General features: G+C 43.9%; 1 protein-coding gene across 3 annotated transcripts in view; it reads left to right on the plus strand.

The window, feature by feature from the left end:
• Positions 1-21959, plus strand: part of LOC139049765 (gamma-aminobutyric acid type B receptor subunit 2-like) — a 388195-nt gene that overhangs the window by 317813 nt on the left and 48423 nt on the right. For all 3 annotated transcript variants that reach the window (XM_070525572.1, XM_070525574.1, XM_070525573.1), the window contains exons 11-13: positions 5258-5390; positions 7884-7991; positions 21396-21518. In XM_070525572.1, the coding sequence (XP_070381673.1) occupies positions 5258-5390; positions 7884-7991; positions 21396-21518 (364 nt within the window). The remainder of the gene's footprint in view (positions 1-5257; positions 5391-7883; positions 7992-21395; positions 21519-21959) is intronic.

Here is a 21959-nt window from a genome sequence, read left to right on the forward strand (position 1 = left end):
GTCACCAGAACTTCCTTGGCCTCGTCCGTCTTGAGCTTCAGCAGCCATAAGTGGCTGTACACGAACACTCCGAGAGCGCCGACGTGACCCAGGACTCCGATTTCCTCCAGTGGCTGCCGAAAATCTCGGATGTCGTAATGTTCGTTCACGTCGCAGTGTAGGAAAAGGCACATCTTCATCTCCTCACCTCTGGGTAGTCGTTCTGGCACGACGAAGCGGTAACCCGGCGGTGGACCGGACGCTTCTTGGTGCGGTTCACTCATGGCCGATGCCCGTCGAGTGCTGCGTCGAACGTGCGTTCTGCTCGGAAACTCGGGGCTTACACGTGCACCGCGGTGGGCAAGGTCGATTTATATGTACCTCGTGAAGCACGAGTTCAAAAGCTGCGCGAAAGCGATTGCCAGTGACATTAGAAACTGAGGGCAGGGTGACTGACCTATGTGCGAGTATAAATCTTGGGGCGAAACGTAAGATCGAGAAAAAAAAATATAAATACACGTACGTAAAATGAGTTCTGTGTTAACAGATTCGACGCGTAATTGTAGCCAGTGGAGACGCACTTAAAACAACCAAAACGACAACTCGCCACAAATACGAAGGTACCATTGATTATGACGCTTCGAGAACCCGGCTGAACACGTGGTCACGTGCCGCGATGATAAAGCAGACGACGTGTTCTACCGCTTTTTTATCTTTTTTCTGTCGCGCGCTTCACACCGGAAACCCGTTTTTTCAGTGCACACCTCCGGAGTTTTTTTCGCAACCGTTCACATGTTTACCGCACTTTTCGTCTTTCGTTGTTGTTTTTTCTAAGCAAGGTCGCTCACTTTTCGGGCTGGTTGACGATAACAAAAAAGGTACATAAAAAAATTGCGCGGATCCCACGCACTCCTCAAATCGACGTTATGCGAAGTACAGTGTACGTGCGTACCTGTGTCGCGAGAGTACGACTGTGACGACAGCAGTACGATGACGATCACGTTGAAAAGGATCGCATGGCGGCAACGACAGCATTTCGGCGCCGCCCACTCGATGCGGGCTAACGACTTGGCGTTCGGTTTCTACATACGTAGTGGACGAGCGTAAACGACAGAAACACTAGAGAGTTTTAGTATAGCGTAAAGCAGCAAACGCAAAGAGTTAGCGTTAGCGTTAGCGTTGCGTGCACCACACTGCGCATGCGCTATACGTAAACGCTGCTGGAGCTCTTACGTACGTACGCTATTTTCAGGATTTAGCGTTGAACGCTAACGCACGCAAGGGGAGCCTTACGTACGGCAAGATGGCGGCGCCGGTCGAAGTGAGAGCAGCCCGCTTCGGATCTATCGAGCCGTCTGCCTGCACTGCTAGGCTCTATCCTTCCCCACTAATGCTCGTGTTCGCCTTAGATTTGTGTGATGATGCTTCGGCAGCGGTGCACAGGTGACAAATGGGCGTTGTTTACGATATACGTTCTCGATTAGCGGCGCAGTAGGCTTAACGAGAGGGTTTGCTCATAGAGTTAGTAGAACAACTCTATGGGTTTGCTAAAAGTGTTTGCTGTATCCGCCTCGAGATGGCGCCCAAGTGTATTTCGCTCGTTCGCTTGGTGTGAAGCCGCATGTCGAACTGATGCATGTCATGTTTTCCGCGGCAAAACACAGTAGTGTGGTCGGTGCTGTGGTCACAATGCGTGTGCGTTTTACCAACGACGACGATATGAACCTCGTGAAGGAGGTTTTCGCCTTGAACCCATTCGGATGGACGTCAAGGTGGGCGTCCGTTGCAAAAAATTGCAAAGAAGTGGGAAATCCGCTTTCTGGAAGAGAAATTGCCGGCGAAACGTCCCCTCCGATGTAGCTTCGACGTTTAGTGGATCTTTAGGACACGTAGAACCTGCGCGGTCGCTCTCATTCCCGAAGCATGAGGGTGTCTATGTCATCCCAACTTAAAAAGGACACGTAATATGGGTCCCACAGAACACTCGATCGCAGCATGCCAAGATTAATCGGTATGTTTCGCGACTCTCGACAAAACAACGCTCAAACCAAACACCTACATGCGTAATTAACGCAGCGATTGTGGCTTTCGATAAGCTTGACTTAGGGACACACTTGCGGATTCGACATTGGATAAGCTCGACAGTTCGTGTGGATTTGGCTTTCCAGTACTTTGTGTCTTTACATCTAGATGGCGCTGTATTTGTTTGCGTTAACGTTAACGCTTTTCTCCGTTCCGCTATTCTAAAACACTACCTTGTGCCGCGCAGTGCAGTCTTTCTATGCGTTAGCGTTGCGTGGCACGCTAACGCTAACGCAAGGGTTTTACGCTATACTAAAACTCTCTACTGACTACGACGTCATCAGCAATCACGTGTTACGCCATCATACGTAGCCGTGGCTATGTCACGTGGTATATGTTAAAGCGACGATGCCATTTACACTCTGGCGAAGAAATCTTAAATCAGTAACTCTCGCGATCATGGAGTTGGTACAACGTTGGACAATTTCTATGTAGCGTGTTACGAGGAAAGTACTGAGGAGAGTGGGCCGGTCCGGGAGATACTGCTGTCGAACACGATGCCTCAGAGCGGGAGGTGTAACAAGAAAAGAAGACGAGGAAGTGGCACGGGGCTCCCACCGGGCGTTTCAAAGCATGGTTGGCTTTGGAAAAACAGAACTATGCGTGCGATCACGGCCAAATGGATAAAAAACTGGGCTACTGGGCTCGACGGCTGAGCTTCGATTCCACCGTTGGTCACTCATTGTTTTCTTTTATAGCGAAGCTGCTAGCCTCTAGCTAGCTGGGATTTTTCGCGTCCGTTAGCAAAAAAAAAAAGAAGAAGCAAAACAGAAGCGAAAAAAATGTGCCTATCTCCTTTGGAATTAGGCATACAACGCAAAGCTCAGTACTCATTTCAATAAAGAAAAGCATAAAACAAGCGTCAAAACCGCATGATGGTTCATAAGGCGCCTGTGAACAATGCGAGGCACGTTCCTTCTGCCCGCGTCTGTTTCCCGGTAAAGATTACGGTTGCATAAGCTGCTACGGTGGTGAAGGGGCAACAGCAGCATACGAATCAGTGAGTGACGTCGCCAAACTTCATATATAAAAGGAAGACCTGCCTAGCAACTCATTCAGCTCTTTGCAAGACCGCCATGGGTAGGCCGCGCAAAGACTCCCGAAGAGCAGCGTGAATACGATGAGCGTCGAAGAGTTCGAAATCGTAATGCTTCACAACGGTGTAGTGCTATAACTGGGCAGAACACTAAAACATTTCATATCCCCAACGACGGCATTTAAGAAAAATTTCACGGTTCGTTAATACCATTCTACCACTAAATAAGATTGCTTCGAACTACGCAGCGCCCAACTGGAGTTGTTGCTGCCTGGATTTTCCCGGTTAGCCTTTCCTTTTCTTCTCCCTCTCAGCAGTCAACTCACTAGGCTCGTTGCGGGCATTGTTACAAATAGGCTACGGCACAGACGCTGGAACGTTTGACTCAGGAACGAGAGGTTCACCGTTCGAATCCCGCTTTGCAAGCACCACTTCTTTCTAACAAAAGACATCGCCTCTGCAGCTTTTGGAAGTCGTTTTATTTGATCTGTTCCTGGGGGCTAAATGAAATGCTTTGCAAAACTAGAGAGGACTTCGAAGACGTGGTGATGGACGTATATTCGAACTTTATATGGCTCTAGTTGCCCTGTAACGCGTGCGTTAATGACGTCAAAACAAATGCGCTGTAGAAGGTGCGAAGAGCAACACGGAGCGACGCAAGGGCTATCAAAAATGAAAACAAAAATATAAGTAGCCAGAGTGGTTTTAGGACTGCGGAAGAAACCACCACGAGTGTCGTGGTGCGATATATCATGGGGGCGATGAGCAGCGTGATGCAAATAATAATAATAATAATAATAATAATAATAATAATAATAATAATAATAATAATAATAATAATAATAATAATAATAATAATATACCAAACAAGTACTCGTAGACATTATGTCAATGTGCATTGCGCAATGCCTTACATTTCGCAGACAATATTGTCAACGTCCTTCACCTATCGCTGAAGCTCTTCTATCTATCTATCTATCTATCTATCTATCTATCTATCTATCTATCTATCTATCTATCTATCTATCTATCTATCTATCTATCTATCTATCTATCTATCTATCTATCTATCTATCTATCTATCTATCTATCTATCTATCTATCTATCTATCTATCTATCTATCTATCTATCTATCTATCTATCTATCTATCTATCTATCTATCTATCTATCTAATCTATCTATCTATCTATCTATCTATCTATCTATCTATCTATCTATCTATCTATCTATCTATCTATCTATCTATCTATCTATCTATCTATCTATCTATCTATCTATGTCTTTGTTTACGGGCGTAATATTTTCTTGCTAAGACGTCAGTAAACGTACTCGACTTTAATTTAAGTTTAACAAAGCTGCCAGTGGCGGGCTTTGTACTCCATGATATGCCTGTGCACGCCCCGATACTAAACTGGGGGCGGAAGTTGAATAAGCGCTAGACGCATAACACTGGCAAACATTGGTGCGCCAAAAACCACCGAAGATACGAGTTCGATCTGTCGCGGTTCCTATTCCTCGATTTTTTTTCCAGTGTTTTATTCATTATCCAAAGGCCTGAGAGCCAATCAATCAGAGAACATGGCAGCCGATCGTGGCCGTGAAACAGCCAAATGTGTTCAGAATTTCGTTCTCGGTGTGGCTTTAAACTCAGCGAAACAGGGTGCTCGTACATATAACGGCACAATGCTCGTGTAGAACCGTTTACAATGGTTTTCTTTATAATCGTTTCAACAACGTGCCTTTCTTCGCCTCCTTTAGATCCGTGGTACCCTCAAGCTTCAGCAAAATATTTTACTTAATTAATTATTTCATAGTGACAAACTTTTCAGACGGTTTCTTGGTAGAGGAGGCCGGGCCTTACAATTCTTGAATCATGGGACTTCCTACTGTATATGTAAGCTGTGTAATATTTCGTGCAATCATCTTATATAAATCTGAAATGTACAGGACTGCCAAACGTCCTGGTTATCCTCGTTCAGTACGTGCTCCATAAAACGTGAACCGCGAAACTCGGAAGGTCTTCAGGAGATCAGCGGCCCTGTGACCGACGATATCTTATTTTCGAATTAAAAATCAATTGCTATCTTCTAACCATTTCTTTGGATTTGAAGCTTCAGCTTGACACTGACACATTGTTGATGTCGTAACGTGTGCGCAGGTACATCAAGATGTCCAGCCCGTACCTGAACAACCTGATCATCGTGGGCTGCATCCTCACCTACACCAGCGTCATCCTTCTCGGAATGGACTCTGGTTTCACATCGGTCGCCAACTTTCCTTACATATGCGCGGTGAGTCAGTCGCACTTTTTCTCTCTTTCTCATTCACTCGTCCGTTCTGGATGATGATGAGAATGACGATGGTGGTGGTGGTGGTGATGATGATGATGATGATGATGATGACTACAAAAGAAAAGAGGAGAGGGATAAGTCCTACTAGCTGCAGAAGGACCTGCAAAATTTACCGGCAATTGCTCCGCCCGAGCGTTTCCTATCAAGTACGGTAGCGTATGAAGCCCGGCATATTCCCGTTGGTAACGGTAGGAAGGAAGGAAGGAAGGAAAACAAGAGGTTAAAGGCAGAGAGGTTAACCAGATTAAGTGTCCGGTTGGCTAGTCTGCACAGGGGGATGAGGTAAGGGCAGGAAAGATAAAAAAACAAGAGAATGATTAAAAAAGCGAACGCATTAGCTCGCACATTCTATAGTTTTTCAATGAGTCCAGTTTGTTTTTTAGAACAGCACACTAGCGCTTTTAAAGCAGTTCGCGCCGACGTCGGCTTAGACCAGGGTCCACGAATTCTGGCTTCCCTAAGTGCACGGTTGTCAGACTTATCGAGTGTGATGCTGAGGATTTTTTTATTCTTTCTTTTTTGGAGGAGGGGGGGGATGTGGCATGTAAAGGAGGGCAATCGCACAGAATGCGGGCTGTCGTCTCTTTGCACCCGCTAAATTCACAATCTGGATTTATGGCCATTTCGAAGAGGTATGAGTACGCATTGGTAAAAGCTACTCCAAGCCATAGGCGACAAATGAGCTCTGCCCTCCCGCCGTGGAAACGGTAGTAAGCGGCAATACGCACGTTCGCATGCGAAGTTCCCGTTAGCAGCGTAGAATATAAGCCTGTGAAAATCAAAAGTTCTAAGATGTGGCACTGATTGCTTTCTTCGTTAACATCTTGTCCGACCAAGGGCGCAGTAACGCTCTTTCGATCAGCGGCGTGCTGTTAATCGACGCTAACGAAGAGGTCGATGTCTGCCGTTACATAAACATGGGGGACAAGCAGCACCCACAACGTGCACATGCGTGCGAATCGTCTTGGTCGCTCACATCACGCTGCGCTCTGCAATGGCGACGCACTGGAATGGCGATGCAGTGGAATGGCGACGCACTGGAATGACGAAAATGCTTGCTTCTCCAACTGGCTGAAAGTGGGTGCTGGGGCGGAGCAGTTTAAAAGAGTGCATATAATACCTTAGTCACTCAAACAGGCTAGGTTACCAATTTGTCGCCGTCCCGTTTCAAAGGCGATGTTAATAAATCATCATCACCATCATGTCTACAATTCTCGCAAGGCTATATCCACCTGCAGCCAACTTCGTTCTCCTGTTCCACATTTCGCAGCTTTTTTTTATATTTAGATATAGAAACACGTTTGCGTAATACAATACCGATGTGCAAAAAAAAAGAACATATGAACGAACATATGATTGACCAGTTGCCTTCACCCAATAAGATCACGTACTCCTGACGCCTGCGGCAGAAAGGATGTTCCACATCCGCCGCCAAGTTCGTGAACGGTGGCGCTGGCTAACACACCGAGGGTTAGTTCTAGTAGTAACACATAAATACCCCAAAAAGTGTATGGGAAGACGACACCGCGGTAGCTCAATCGGTAGAGCATCGCACGCGTAATGCGAAGAAATGGGTTCGTTCCCCTCTTGCGGCAAGTTGCTGTTTCAGCCACTTTCAATTCCATTAAGGTATAATTGCGTCATTTCTATTAGTCAGTACAAGAAAAGTTCCCCTGTGTTGTCCTTTATGTCTTTGTTGGCTTCTTATGGTATGTGTATATATATATATATATATATATATATATATATATATATATATATATATATATATATATATATATATATATATATATATATATATATATATATATGTACAAATGCTAAACGAACATATATATTCGCAGATATACACTAATACCAACGATTCAATCAAACATGGCGAAGTTGCATAGGCTGGTATTCTACTATGGAATGATTTTGTTTAAACCAGCGTCAAGAAATCTATCAATACCGAAGTTAGTACTTGTGTACTATGCCTCCGCTGCATCAGGTACATGTAACCTGTATGCCAGCTCTACTGCGCCATCTCCAATATGTGACTCCTCAATGCGTGGTGTGCAAATCCACGCATCAGCGACGATTGCCTACGAGCAAAAAGAAACGAGCCTCGAAGGCAATGCTTTCGCAAACCGTAGGCACCGGAAGTGGTCGCGGAGCCGAAAGTAAATCATAGCCGCCATGTTTTGGACATTAACAATACGGACCAGGCCACCACGCGCTGGCGTCACCGCCGCCGCACGAAAAGCGTTGTGGAACTTCTCTATACAGCTTGTCTGTAATTGTTCGTTGCTCGTGACCTTTAAAGCGACAAAATAACGCGACATGCTTGCAGAACGCCGGTTAGCCACGGTTAGTCCTATGAGGGTGAGAGGAAGAAGAAAACCTTCCGTGCCTTTAACAAGCCTTATGATTGGTTGCTCCTTTTTGTTTCAGGCGCGGGCCTGGGTCCTCATGTCGGGGTTCACGCTCGCGTTCGGCGCCATGTTCAGCAAGACGTGGCGAGTGCACGCAATCTTCACGAACATAAAGCTCAACAAGAAGGTGAGTCTTTCCTTTCATTTTACCTCATTATATCATCAGTGCTGCCAGCGCTCTTCGGAATGATTTGCGGAAGCGGAAACGAACAGTTATTCAAAATCGTATTGACGGTTCGCTTTTACGTCATTGTGGTCGCCACCTTGGAGTACTACAGCGCGCCGACAAGCTGCGTATAAACAAGAAACGTGACTGTATCGACACCACCTAGACAAGCACAAGGCCGTTCTCGCCCGACTGCCATAGAATCTAATGGGGATGCTCCCGAGTGGGCAACAGTGATCCTGACGTCACCGCTTTCATCACGCCAGCCTTGTGAATGGAAATTTCGGGCCCGGTAGCGTGACGTTATGGATGGGAGTAAACAGGCCTTGCGCTATGTAGATGGTCTTGACTGTGTAAGTCGGGCGCGTCTTGAGCCGAGCGACAAAACGATAACGGTGGTGAGCTGGTGGAAAGCGGTCACCATCAAAAAAAGGCAGAACAATGTACTCATGATAACATATTGCGCAGTGACGTCATCGTGACCGCCATGTGTGGGTGCTATAATATTGTGGTTAGAAGCGACGTCTGTGACGCCACGTGAAAGTTATCTAATAATATGTGAGGTAAACAAGCAACCGTTTCTTTTTATCTGAAAGGAAGCCATGCCCCGACTTTTTGATTTCTTGTTCTTTCAAGAAAAGAAAAAAAAAACGAAAACCTACACTTGTATCATGGCACTCAAAAATATGTGCCGCCAAATTCCTCCGCTGTTCGCGAAACACATAAGTAATAAACAGGGTAGGGGGCGTCGACTGTTCATTTTCTTTTTCGCTGCCTCTTTCATGTACGAGTGTCAAAGAGTAACCTCCAGTCCCTGCTTCCATACAAGGCTCTAAAGCCTTTTGCGCGATATTGCGTCTTTACGCAACTGGATGGCAGCATCTCCTAAGTGGCTTAAGCAATGGTTCCGGAGCGCATTATATTGGGAGGGAGCGCCTTTACGCTACCTTATACGGCAGCTTGAATGATGACGAGAAATGAACTCGAAAGCGTCACGCTGCCATTTCAGTAATGCATAACGCCTAAAAGGAGGCGCATAGATAATCTGCGACGTTGAGAAAAGCTGGCAGCAATCATATATATAGCACATGTGCATTCTATGCATTGCGCCCGGAAAATGACACAGCCTTTTTTGTCCTTCCTTCACTTATTCTATACGCGAGTTGAAATGGCTCTTCGTGCAATATCGCTGAGTAACATTTTTTGAGAGCTCAGTCTATAGAGGTTGAATGTGGAATGTCTTGCGAAGAAATGCGTCTTTCCCTCCCAATACCAAGAAGGAGCCTTGTCAGGAGAATCGGTAATGAGACTGTTCCTGTGATCTAAAAAGCATAACGAACAGGCGACCAAATAAATGAAGTAACGGCAGAATGAATGAATGAAATAATTAGTTAATTAACGAATGAATTAATTGATTCATTAATTAAGAACAGTTTTCGGACACGCAGCAAGCTGCTTCAACATGTGGGGCCTCGATTATTTCTTTTAATATAAGATCTTATGCGAGACAGCATCTACATGTGTTGTTTTGATGCAACAAGCAAACCAGAGCGTCTCTGCAAGCATTCACCGATCGAAATAGCAAGTCCGCATTTTTAAATGCGTAAGTATTTAAATCCCACCCACCGAGCAAACCATCTGTCCATCTGTAAAACGAATCGTTATAAATAAGTTGTACAAAACACAATTAATTAGAGAGGAACAACGTTGGCGGTGGTGACTTTCGAGCCCTTACGACCCCATGCTCAGAAGCCGAGTGTCTTGCACACTGGGTAAACAACCACGCTTGAAGGTGAATATATCTGAACCATATGAGCGTGCTGTACCGGTGGTACAAAACAAATGCCAAAGAACAGTTCCTACGAAGGCTTTGTTGAAAGAATTAATGACGGTGGAATAAAGGCCGTCTCTACGACCACATGTAGAGCCGCCTTGAAGCATTGCAGACGTTAGGAAAATTCCGATTCTGCGAAAATTTATTGCCAACCACCCCACTTCCCCGATGCGTTTCGGTGGTCGCAGGATGCAGCTTCCATTGGAGCGTTACTTCACCCACCGAAATGCCACCGATCTCTGAGGGCCCATGTGATTCGCGTCGCGCAACACAGACAGATAAGCACTAATTCAATTGATAAGGATCATAAGGAGTGATGAGGGGTTATATGGGTCGCATCATGGTTGATAAGGGTTCGATGAGGATTGATAAGGTGCTAAAGAGCCACAAGGACTTACAATAGTCGGAACAATTCTAAATAAGTTGATAAGGGTATAAAGGGTCGAATCATGTCCGAAAAGGTTGATAAGGACAAGTAAGCGCTGATAAGGATCGGATCGATTGCGATAAGGTTGATAAAGACATATAAGGGTTGATAGGGGTTCACACTGGTCGGATCAAGTTTGATAAGATTGCCAATGACACCGGGCCGTGTGGAGATGAGCAAGCGGCACAATACTTACGCCCACTTGGACAACTCCAGTGGAGTGTCTGCCGTAACGTTTTGCCCCCTGCTTTTTGTGAAACAGAACACAACAATGACCACGCAAGAATTTGGGACCGCACGAACGCATACTCGGGGTGCGTCCGCCTCCAGCTTGCGTGCGTCCGTTTGCTGACCTCATAAGAGCTGGCACGCAACATATCGTATACTTAGAAATCCGAGAATAGCAACCAAATCGATACTTTCAAGACGACAGGCAATGTTAGTCCTTGCCTTCCGAGACTTGTACCTATATGCGATAATGTGCTTCTTACGTTTCGTTTTCAGTCGTTTTTCTTTTGCGTTTCAGCTTTTAGCGTTTAGCGTCTCAGCGAAAGATCATTGGACCGGACCAATATCTGTCGAATCTAAATATAAGCTCCACGGAGTCTCCCATTTGGCAAATTTCTCCTCGTCGGCCGTTGAATCCAATATCATAAATATAGGGCATAAGCTTATTTGCGTTTGCGTCATCTCGCATGATGTATGTCTTTCACTTACGCTCGCCATAAATGTATATACGACCCCATAGTAGCGGCGCATAATCACTCATCGTTATTGCTTTCCCCACAATGTTTTCTTGTGTAGACTGAACACTCTTGTAGGCGATTTCATTTTTTTTCTTTTTTCTTTTTTGTTATTCGGCAGCCTACCTCAGGCATAATGCAGCATACTCCTAGCGGGCGTTTCCCAGCCGACGAATACCGGCACAATACTAACACTGACTTTTGTCCAATGTTCAATACTCCTGCTCTCGAAGAATTCCATCTCCCGATGAACGTCTAACCAGACGCGACTATCGTAGAACCAATGTGGTGACGCACCGCATTCGCAAAGCCGAAACTTGGAAAATTTTCAAATACCTTTTTTTTTTCGTCACTGAAGAGCGACACATACGCAGCTAAGTTGGCGTCGAAGGGGTTCACTGAAGAGCCATGGCACGTCCCCAGTGCTCCTAATTTGTATCAGAAGGTATCCGATTGAATTTTATCGTTCTTCGTAGCACTGAAGAATGTACACAAGACATTGCTTGAACCCATATCCAGCGGCTATTAAAGGGGCCAAGAGAGAAAGATTTACGAATTGCAGGCAACCGTTTGTACAAATTAGAGACGTCAATACACACAAGTTTACAGTAAACGTACAAAAAAAATTTAATAGTCACCCTAAACACTCGTTAGAGTACCAACTGGCAGAAATAATAAATTTGTATAAACTAATAAATCTAACAGGAGCGCGTTGAAGCTATACGAGGATTACAGCGACGTAAATTGAATGTATGCTATCACATCACAAAGATAACAATTTATATCACATCCCTAAGATCACAAAGAATGCGTAATATCACACCCGCACTGGAGAGCGGCCCATACACAGTTCCACATACCCAGTGTCGCCATCCAGTGACAGAAGTTAGTCCGTCGGATGGTTAGTTTCTAACCCTGTTTCCTCGATACAGCAGTCCGAGGCGTTACCCATTAGGCCATGGACTACCTTTCCATGACCCAAGTTGACGGGATATTGTTAGGTAAGCAGATAGACAGACAGCCCCCAGAAAGTTCGTTAAGTATGTTAATGAATCTCATCTCATTAAAAGGGCTGTCAATTCGCACACGCGTAATTACATCTTTTTATTTCCACAGGCTGGGTCAATTCTTATCCAGTCATGAAAGACCGTGTTATAAATTAAGCTGCAGCTTCACAGCATAAACCGCTGAGCAGGGAAAAAAAGTTCGGTGGAACCAGAGTCCTTCCATTTTTTTTTCTGGTCACGAAACTGCCGCCTCAGTTTCATATAGAGCCAGCGCCCGCCGCTAGAGGCGCAACCGTGCATGAGAGGGCATGCGAACGCCGCTACCGCTGTGGTTGTGTGTGGGGCAGCCTCGGTATTCTAGCTTTCTCGGCTTCCTCAACTGTCGCTTTAGTTTCACGTAACTATTTTTAACATTGAATATGCTTAAATTACTGCCGGAGAACGTCTTCTGCCATGATATGAGCGTCCGGGACGAAAAAAAGTCTCTCATAACATGGAGCTTGAGGCGGTCTCAGACCCCCAAAAATTTTTAAAATCTGGGATTTTAAGAGCCCGAATCACGACACAATTATGAGGCACGCCGTAGTGGGGGACTCAGGATTAATTTTGACCACCTGGGATCCTTTAAAATGCAACTAAATTTAAATAAACGTAAATAAATGTCTGAATGAGATTTAGGTAGGTTTACTGCAAGACAAACTTCGCTACTAAATGTCTTTAAATGCAGCTAAAAGTCTGCAAAGCGATGCCATTTCTGAATGAGATTTACGTAGGATTAATGCAAGACAAACATCGCTACTAAATGTCTTTAAGATGCACCTAAATTTAAATAAACGGGTGTTTTGCATTTCGCCCCCGTCGAAATGCGTCCGCTGTACACGGCCGGCAGGTCTCGGGCAAGATTTCTTCATCATCGCTGTTCGCCTCAACACTTCGGTGGGCTCCGCTTTTTAATATTTGCGTTAAGGTAAACACCACGCATTCGCAACAAAGCGCCAGTGGTCCCACTTATCACCAGAAGCGAACATAGGGGCTGTTGCATCCCTGCTTACACGTAAGTAAGCGCCAACTCTCCGCTGCGCATAGCGCCAGATTGTTCGCCGAGCACAGCTGTTCACTTTCTATTAAACTTTGGCAAAGAAGGACTCTGACTGTGGGCAGTATCTTATAAGGAGATCAAAAGAATGAAATAGTTATTGCAAAGGGCTGCTACCGTAGAATACTTAATGACAAAGAAAAGAAAATTGAGCTGCTCCGTGCGCTTAAGATTTCTCTGCGAAGCGATGCCATTTCTGAATGAGATTTAGGTAGGATTATTGCAAGACAAACTTCGCTACTAAATGTCTTCGGTGGGGCTTTTAGCAACGGATTAAGGCGAACGTGAAGTGTTAGGACCTGCACAATTGAAACTAGCTGTATTGTAATTAGGCAATTGCCTTAGCAAGCAGTCGTTTAGAAGCGTCAGTAAGCCCAGCACTTGTTCACGCTGCTCGTGGTTCCGACGCAGAAACGACGAGACTAGTTATTTTGGTTCTTAATGCACAACTATTTACAATGCGTTAAAAGCTTTATAATTCGATTAAGAAAAGAAATAGAACATGTTGGTGCAAAAACAACATACAAGCACTATCATTTATTTATCATGTAAAGTAAGCGGAGCGAAATACAGACAGCACAGAGGCCTCCGGTCACGAATGGTCCACCATTCACAATGCAAGAAGTTTGTTAAAACATGACACTGGTATAATAAGCATAAAGAAATAACATCAAACGTAAGACATATGCATTGAGGAGCATGCAATAAACAATGGCAATGACAATGGCAATAAATACAGAATACATAATCGATTGTTTCTATAAAAAAGAAAGTGTAAAGCATAAGCATTTCATAACACATGGCAAAACAACTCACAAACGAACAGAAGTAGCCACATCACAGATACAGCAATTCTTTTTTAAATGGCTTGTTAGAGATACCACCATTCTAGTTCTTCAGCTGTTACTTGCAACACGTGTTCGGCATGGTTGTCCCACCCCGCCACTTCAACTAAACAACCCGGCACTCGAAAAATAGCGCAGCACATGCACTGAACGCACCCGCTCACTCAGCTCGCCTCGCACTGCGCACGCGTTTCGGTACGCGAACGATGCCCTCTGTGGCACAGTGGCGCCGCGTCGCGGCACCTTTGGGCAGCATATGAACCTCTCCCATAGCGTGACGGCGGAGTTTCGTGACCAGAAAAAAATGGAACGACTCTGGTGGAACGCAGCTCACGATGACTGTCGACAGCAATGCGCTTAGCATTGAAGACCCGCCGTGGTTGCTGAGGGGCTATGGTGTTAGCTAGGCTGCTGAGCACGATATCGCGGGATCGAATCCCGGCCGCTGCAGCCGCATTTCCATGGGGGTGAGTAGTGAAAACGCTCGTGTACTTAGATTTAGGCGCGCGTTAAAGAACACCAGATGGTCCAAATTTCCGGAGTCTCCCAATATGGCGTGCCTCGTAATCAGATCGTGGTTTTGGCACGTAAAACCAACTAATTTTAGCATTGAGGTGATCTAGCGAGACAACGTATTTCCGCCATCGACACGGTTTATGTATGAGGAGCGCGCTGCACCAGGAACCCTCTGTCGGGCTTTCAATTTCAATTTTTTTTTTCAATTTTTATTTCCAGAAATACAAAGTGTTCTGGTGGATACCATAGGCTAAAAGCTGTTGGAAAACAGCTTGACTAGGCCGATGGTCCATTACAAGGCATACATGGTGGTTGCATCAAAATTGTAACATTGTTAGACACTCAGAATAAATAAATTACATAAATGCACAATAGCAAGACCGAAAATAATATAAAGACTAAGAGAAAAAAAAACATAATTAATACATAATTGATACATCAGAAAAAATGGAAGTATGTGTGTAAGGGTTAATAATAAGACTAATACAAGTCGCTCTGTTATAGAGAGTAGATAGTACAGACTAAAAAGAAAAAGAAACACCCATTCGATACACCAGAAGATAGAATTACATGTGTATGGGTTACAATATCAGTAACGCGTACAGTTGCCTCTGAAAGAACGATAAACAATCACTGATCACATGTTTACAAAATGCATTCGCAGTTCCTTCGATGAAGAGGTATATGTACCTTTATAGTTATTTAATATATGTGGTAGATTATGTTTTAATGACTGTAGGCTATATTTATTTCGAAACCACGGGACATACCATGTATCACTATTTCTCGTATTGGAAGAATTGAATTTTGGTGTCAAAGATGCAGTAGACACTAGGAAATTTTTGAAGGCAGTATTTGAGAAATAAAATGAATTTAGAAGGCGAAACGTGTAGAAATATTCTATTTTTATAATTTTATGCTTTAAGAACGCTGGCCGCGTTGTCTCCAGATAACCCATGTTGTCAATGTGCCGAACCATTTTCTTTTGCAAAGAAAGGATTTTCATGATGTTTGTCTTTCCTGTAGTCGCCCACACTAAGCTACAGTAATTTAAATGGGAAAAAAATAAGGCATAATAAATGTTCAGTTTTGCTTTGGTTGGAAGAAGACGCCGACATCGAGACACAACGCCTATGATAGCAGACATTTTTGTGCAGATATTTTCAACATGTTTATCCCAAGTAAGGTGCGAGGAAAAAGTGACGCCTAATATTTTATGTTCATCGACAATTTGCAGTTCTTTACCCGCACACACTAAGGTTTGATTACTAGTAATAACTTTATTTTTTGCGCGAAATAACATTACTTTTGTTTTCGTAGGGTTTATTTTTAGGCAATTAGCGACTGACCATTCAGATAGCTTATTGAGTAGAAAGTTACATTTTTCTATTAATTCTTGTGAATTCGGACCAGAAATGAGAAGATTAGTGTCATCGGCATACACGATAAATTTTACAGTTGTATCAATATTAGTAATGTCGTTAATATAAAGGTTAAAAAGTATAGGACCTAGTACGCTCCCTTGTGGCACGCCATTTACTAAAGGAACAAAACTTGACTTTTCGTGTTTTATACATACTGATTGTTTTCGATTAGTAAGGTAAGACTCAAATAATGCTAAAGGAATACCTCTAATGCCATTCTGTGATAATTTCCATAGCAAAATTTTATGATTTATACAATCGAATGCCTTACTGAAATCAATGAATAGTGCCAATGTGAAGAGATTTCTTTCTATGTTTTTTAGTACATGCTCCTTGAGTGTGAGCAAAGCAGTTTCTGTTGACCTACCTTTACGAAAGCCGAACAGAGCACCAGATAGAATGTTTTGTCTGTCGAAAAAGTTTGATAAGCGTGAAAAAATAATCTTTTCTAATCCTTTGGAAAATACTGGAATGATTGAGATGGGTCTGTAATTTGATACGTCGTTTCTGTTGCCTCCTTTAAAAAGTACAGTTACCCTACTCATTTTCATCATTTCTGGAAACACCCCAGACTGTAAAGCTAGATTAAAGATATGCGTTAAAGCGGGAGTGATGTATTCTAAAACATACTTGATAGGTTTTATTTGGATATCATCAATGTCAAGAGCTTTACTATTTTTAAGGTTCATGATAGTGCTAAATACCTCAAATTCACTAGTGGGATTGAAAAATAAGCTGTTAGAAACGGAAAGAAACGATGACGTATCAGACCGAGTTTGCTGTGGCACGGTTATACTTGCAAAGTACTTGTTGAAATGGTTTGCGAGTGCTAAACCTGAAATTTCATTGTTATTATAGATTATCTTGTCTGGTGAGGTAGCATGCTTTTCGCGGCCAAGAACCTTATTGATAATGCTCCACAAGGTTTCAGGATGTTTACCAGTGGCGTTTGCAAACAGATGCTCATGATAAGCATTCTTAGCGCGTCTAAGTTCCGTATTTAGTTTGTTTCTCTGCTTTTTAAACAGTGTCAGCGTTTCAGGCGAGCGTGTTGTAAGAAATCTATGGTACAGTTTATCTTTGTGTTTTATCATTTTAAAAAGTTCCTGTGTAATCCAGGGTTTTCTTATTTTTTTGGATTGCTTAATCTTTTTGAAGGGAAAATGTGCGCTGTAGATTTGTATAAACGCTGACATAAACTTGGAATACGCGACATTCACATCACCTATTTCGTATAGGAAAGACCAGTCATAATTGCAAACTGTGCGTTTGAAAAGATCCATATTTCTATCAGTTATATCTTGTATAGTAAACACATTTGACTCTGAACAACTTTTTCTCACATTGAAACGATATGTCATAAACACAGGACAATGATCACTGACGTCCGACGTTACTGTTCCAGTATGCTCTACGACAGTGTCAATATTCGTTATAAGAATGTCGAGACATGTAGACGAGGACAACGTAACACGAGTTGGTGTACTAATTAGGTTTACAAATCCCGCACAGCTAAGTCTATTAGTAAAATCCAGTGTAGCAGCAGTATTTTCAAGAAAATTTATGTTAGTGTCTTTCCTGTAAATACTCTGCGCCATCTAGCGGCGCCGCAGCGAAGTCTGTGCGAAGCCTCCGAAATGCGTGGCGCGCCAGTGCATGTGCGGAGAAACGCATCATGCGACAGCTGGGCTCCCCTTGCGTTTTTACGTGCACACGCTGCGCCATCTAGTGCGTGGCCGAGAAGCCTGAGCGTTGCCTCCGAGAGCAGAGGCGTGACGCCCCGGTGCGTTGTTTTCTCTCTGGCCGAACACCCAGTAGCACATACTCAGTGACGCCATTCGGAGAGAGGTTCACCGAAGAGTGGCACATACCCATTGCATTCATGGGGCAGCTCGCTAAAGCGTTAGCGCGAAAAAAGTTTACCAAAAAGTGGCCTAAAACCGGTGCGTTTTGGCGCAGCTTGCCAAAGCGCTCGGCTGCTGTGCTTCAGGAAACCGCTTATAGTAGGCTCGATTCTACCCAGTGTGGAGGAAATTGAAAAGGTCTTCCTGTCTGTACACGCGAGTGCTGTAAATGCAGCTGGGCTCCTCTCCTGTTGTATTGCTGCTGGTGCACGCTGCTTGCCATTGCACGCATTGCACCGCCTATCGACACCCTAGTAAAATCCGCGTTGGGGCACCGGTACGATTCCGCCGAGCACCGAAAAAATTAAAGTCAGTCAGTCAGTAAAGCACTTTATTTAAACGGATCATTTTCTGTTTGTTTGTTTGTTTTTAGAAAGCGACGCATTCCCGTAGCAGTTACCTAGTCACCGATGTTTGTGCCAACCGTGTTCGTTATAAGATCTGCACACACCTACTGACACACACCTAGTGACCCAATTTGGTAACAGAGAGGTTCATTGACGTGTCTGAAGTGGCTGACCGAGTGGCCCATACGCAGTGACCCAAGTCAGTGTCAAAGAGGTTCATTCAAGAGCGGCACGTTGGTACATACGCTAGATACCCAGTGATCCATGTCGGTCCGACGGTTGGTTTCCGAACCCTGTCCTCTCAGCATAGCAGCCCGACGAACTATACGCATTCTAAAATGGACTACCCTGAGACCCATCGTTGTGAGATAGATAGATAGATAGATAGATAGATAGATAGATAGATAGATAGATAGATAGATAGATAGATAGATAGATAGATAGATAGATAGATAGATAGATAGATAGATAGATAGATAGATAGATAGATAGATAGATAGATAGATAGATAGATAGATAGATAGATAGATAGATAGATAGATAGATAGATAGATAGATAGATAGATAGATAGATAGATAGATAGATAGATAGATAGATAGATAGATAGATAGATAGATAGATAGATAGATAGATAGATAGATAGATAGATAGATAGATAGATAGATAGCCCCCGAAAGTGCGTGAAGTACCCTAAGGATGCTAAAAGGAAATGACACATAGATCCCAATATTATTGCCTAGATAGAAAACTTTCTTTTTAACAGAACGCAATTTCTTACAGCTGAAGATTTTGATTCCCCTTGACGTCCACTTACTTCGGTTGTGTCACAGGGTTCTGTCTTAGGCCCTCTTCTATCTTTAATTTATATTAACGACCTGACTAATGTGGTTTAATCATCTGTTAGGCTATATGCTGGCGACTGCGTAATTTATCGCGTAATATCTTCTGACGCTGATTATACGCACTTCCATGTGACTTCAACGCTATCAGTAACTGGTGCAACGCATCAAAATGCGTTTGAATGATAAATAGTGTAAATTAATGAGATTTTCCCAAAAATCGACCACTTGTAACCCTCCTTTTTATAACATTGATGGTTCTGCGTTAGACGAAGAAACCTCTTATATGTATCTGGGAGTTCACTTAACTGCTAACATTTCTTGACAAAATCATGTCAACTACATTATTAATAATGCTAATCGCACGTTAGGTTACTTACGCTACAATTTTTCAAGGCTACCACTGTCTCTTAAATTAACATTCTGCAAAGCACTTGTAATGTCTCAGCTTGAATATGCAGGTGCTCTATGGAATCTTAGTCAATAATTTCCCATTAATCAACTATAATAGGTGTAAAACAGTCGTGCATTTCATTTTGTCGAAGTATTTCCACTCTTCCAGTGTATGGTCGATGAAACTCATTTTGCATCTTGCCGACGTCTCTATGCGCAGAAAAATGTCCAGTTTATCAATTTTTCACAAGATTTCTCATAATGCAAACCTAAACAATAAACTTCTCAGTGAGACACCTTATCTGTCATGTCGTACTAACCAACGTCATAAAGTTGACGTCCTTTTTTGTAGCACTAATTTGTATTTTGATTCACTCATACCGAAGAGGGCCGAAGAATGGAATTACGTGCCCATATCAATGTACCCGCATTTAAATCTACCGTTGAAGATTATTTATGTACTAACCGCTTATGACGGGTACTTTTTCCTGTAACGCTCTAACGTTCTCTAAAATTCTATAACGCCTTAGGACACTGGAGGTAATGAAATTAAGTAATCGCTCAATCATTAAATAAATAGTTATTAATAAATATTTGTTTAATTACTTAATGCTTATCGCATTAAAACCAATCGCCCATCCAAACACTGCATGGCAAACAATGGTATAACCAGAACCTCGGGGCCATCATAGGGCACATAGGTTAGCCTATTAAAGCGGCCCCCGAAGATTTCTCAAGCCACCATTTGCCGGTCGCAAGTTGCGCAGACATGCGATTTGAAGGATAAATGCAACAAGAATTGCAGTGATAAAGGTACGCAGTGCCGAATTATTCTGCTCAGAAATTCCGCAATACAAAAAAAAATGCGTGCCCTCAACTCAAACTTCGTGCGGTCATCTGTGCCTATTTCCGTAAGCCACTGACGCAACCCGTCGCTGCCAATGATAAGAGCCCGAAGCGCCTACGTAGCGGAAGTTCGCATTGCATGGTTGCCTACACGTTCTGTGATCACGGACTCCGATCACTCCAGTGTGCGGGTGACGCTGTTACCATGGTAAGGAAAAAGCAACTTAGCGCTTTCTAGCACATCTCATTCTTGTCGCTAGTGGTCGAGCGACCTGGAATTGCGTAACGTGGCTTTCGCCGCGAAAAACAAGAAGGTTGCGGTAACAACGATGCACCGAAGTGAGAAACCTGCACCACGTGAACAGCGCGGAAAACGAGGCAGCGGGGCGACAAGCTTGCCCCCGAGCTTACGCAAGCGAGAGCCTTTGTTCTGAGAGGCCACAAGTATGCCACCGTATACAAGGGCGAAAGAACAGCCAGCGCCCCTAACGCGTTTTGTGCTAGTGACTTTCTTTCTTTCTATTCTTTGTTTCCTTTCTTTATGACTGTTTGCGTTAATATACAAAGTATAGCAAACAAAAATAAACTCTTAATTTATCACGTTTTTGCTGCAGTGCAGTTGTTATCGGCAACTTTGTGTTTAACCAATCACGGAGGAGCGAGTGGTGATGTCGATGATGCTTCTGGTGAACGCCGATGGGCGGTCGGCATCTACGCAGTGATTTGCTTGCGTGATTAAGTAGTTCGATGTCGGTGCTTTGACCTACGCTAAGGGCATCTCCAAGCGTCAGTCTACGCAGTCTGCAAAAGAAAGACGGGTGCTTGAAAAGTGTTGGAGGGCCCCTTTAACAATACATCAGGACATTACGGAAACAATGCGCTACCTTTCAAAGCTAAAGCGGAGCATTCAATAGTTCCGGGAGATTGTTCTGCATACGTTCTTTTGCTTTCCTGTAACCGCAAGACATTTACCCGGTTTGCTGCCCAAGCTGCACTATTAACAACCAGTAAGTTATTCCTTGCACACGTGCACCAGTCATTTCACGCTGCACGTTCCGAGACTCACGCACAAGGTGGACGACTAAACACTGCTATTCTTCGTGCTGTCAAGGATTGACAATCCTCCTTTCTTTAACCGCGCAGGTGATCAAGGACTACAAGTTGTTCATGGTGGTCGGAGTGTTCCTGATGCTCGACGTCATCATCCTGACCACTTGGCAGATCGTCGATCCCTTCTACCGTGAGGCGCGTCGCGGACAGCCTGTGGTGAGAGCCCGAATTTTGAACCAAGTGTTCTCTCACGAGGCGATGCTCTTCTATATGGTGTCGATCGACTTCCGCAACGTTATCGAAGCTGGGGATACATTGCCTTCTTTGATTGGCTCCAATTGAGAGAGAGCAAACGTTCGATGAACTCCTCACTCCCGCAACTGCCACGCAAATGTGTGTCACTCATCCTAATGAGGAACGGACAAGTCTTTGTGAATACCACACCCAGCCACAAGCTATGCTGTGAAGACTAGCCGTGCCTTTTACTACGCGTCCTGTTAGGTCACCTGAATTCAAGAACTTGAACGGTGACAAAGGCAGTTAGACCGTGGCTGTATGCCTTACAAGCGCATAAATCGAAACGTGAAATGCTGCAGTTACCAAGTCGGCAGATATCAGTGAGGGACTGTAGTTTCAATGTGCATCCCCAACGATGCC

This window comes from Dermacentor albipictus, chromosome 9 (assembly GCF_038994185.2).
Source record: "Dermacentor albipictus isolate Rhodes 1998 colony chromosome 9, USDA_Dalb.pri_finalv2, whole genome shotgun sequence".
Taxonomy (NCBI): Eukaryota; Metazoa; Arthropoda; class Arachnida; order Ixodida; family Ixodidae; genus Dermacentor; species Dermacentor albipictus.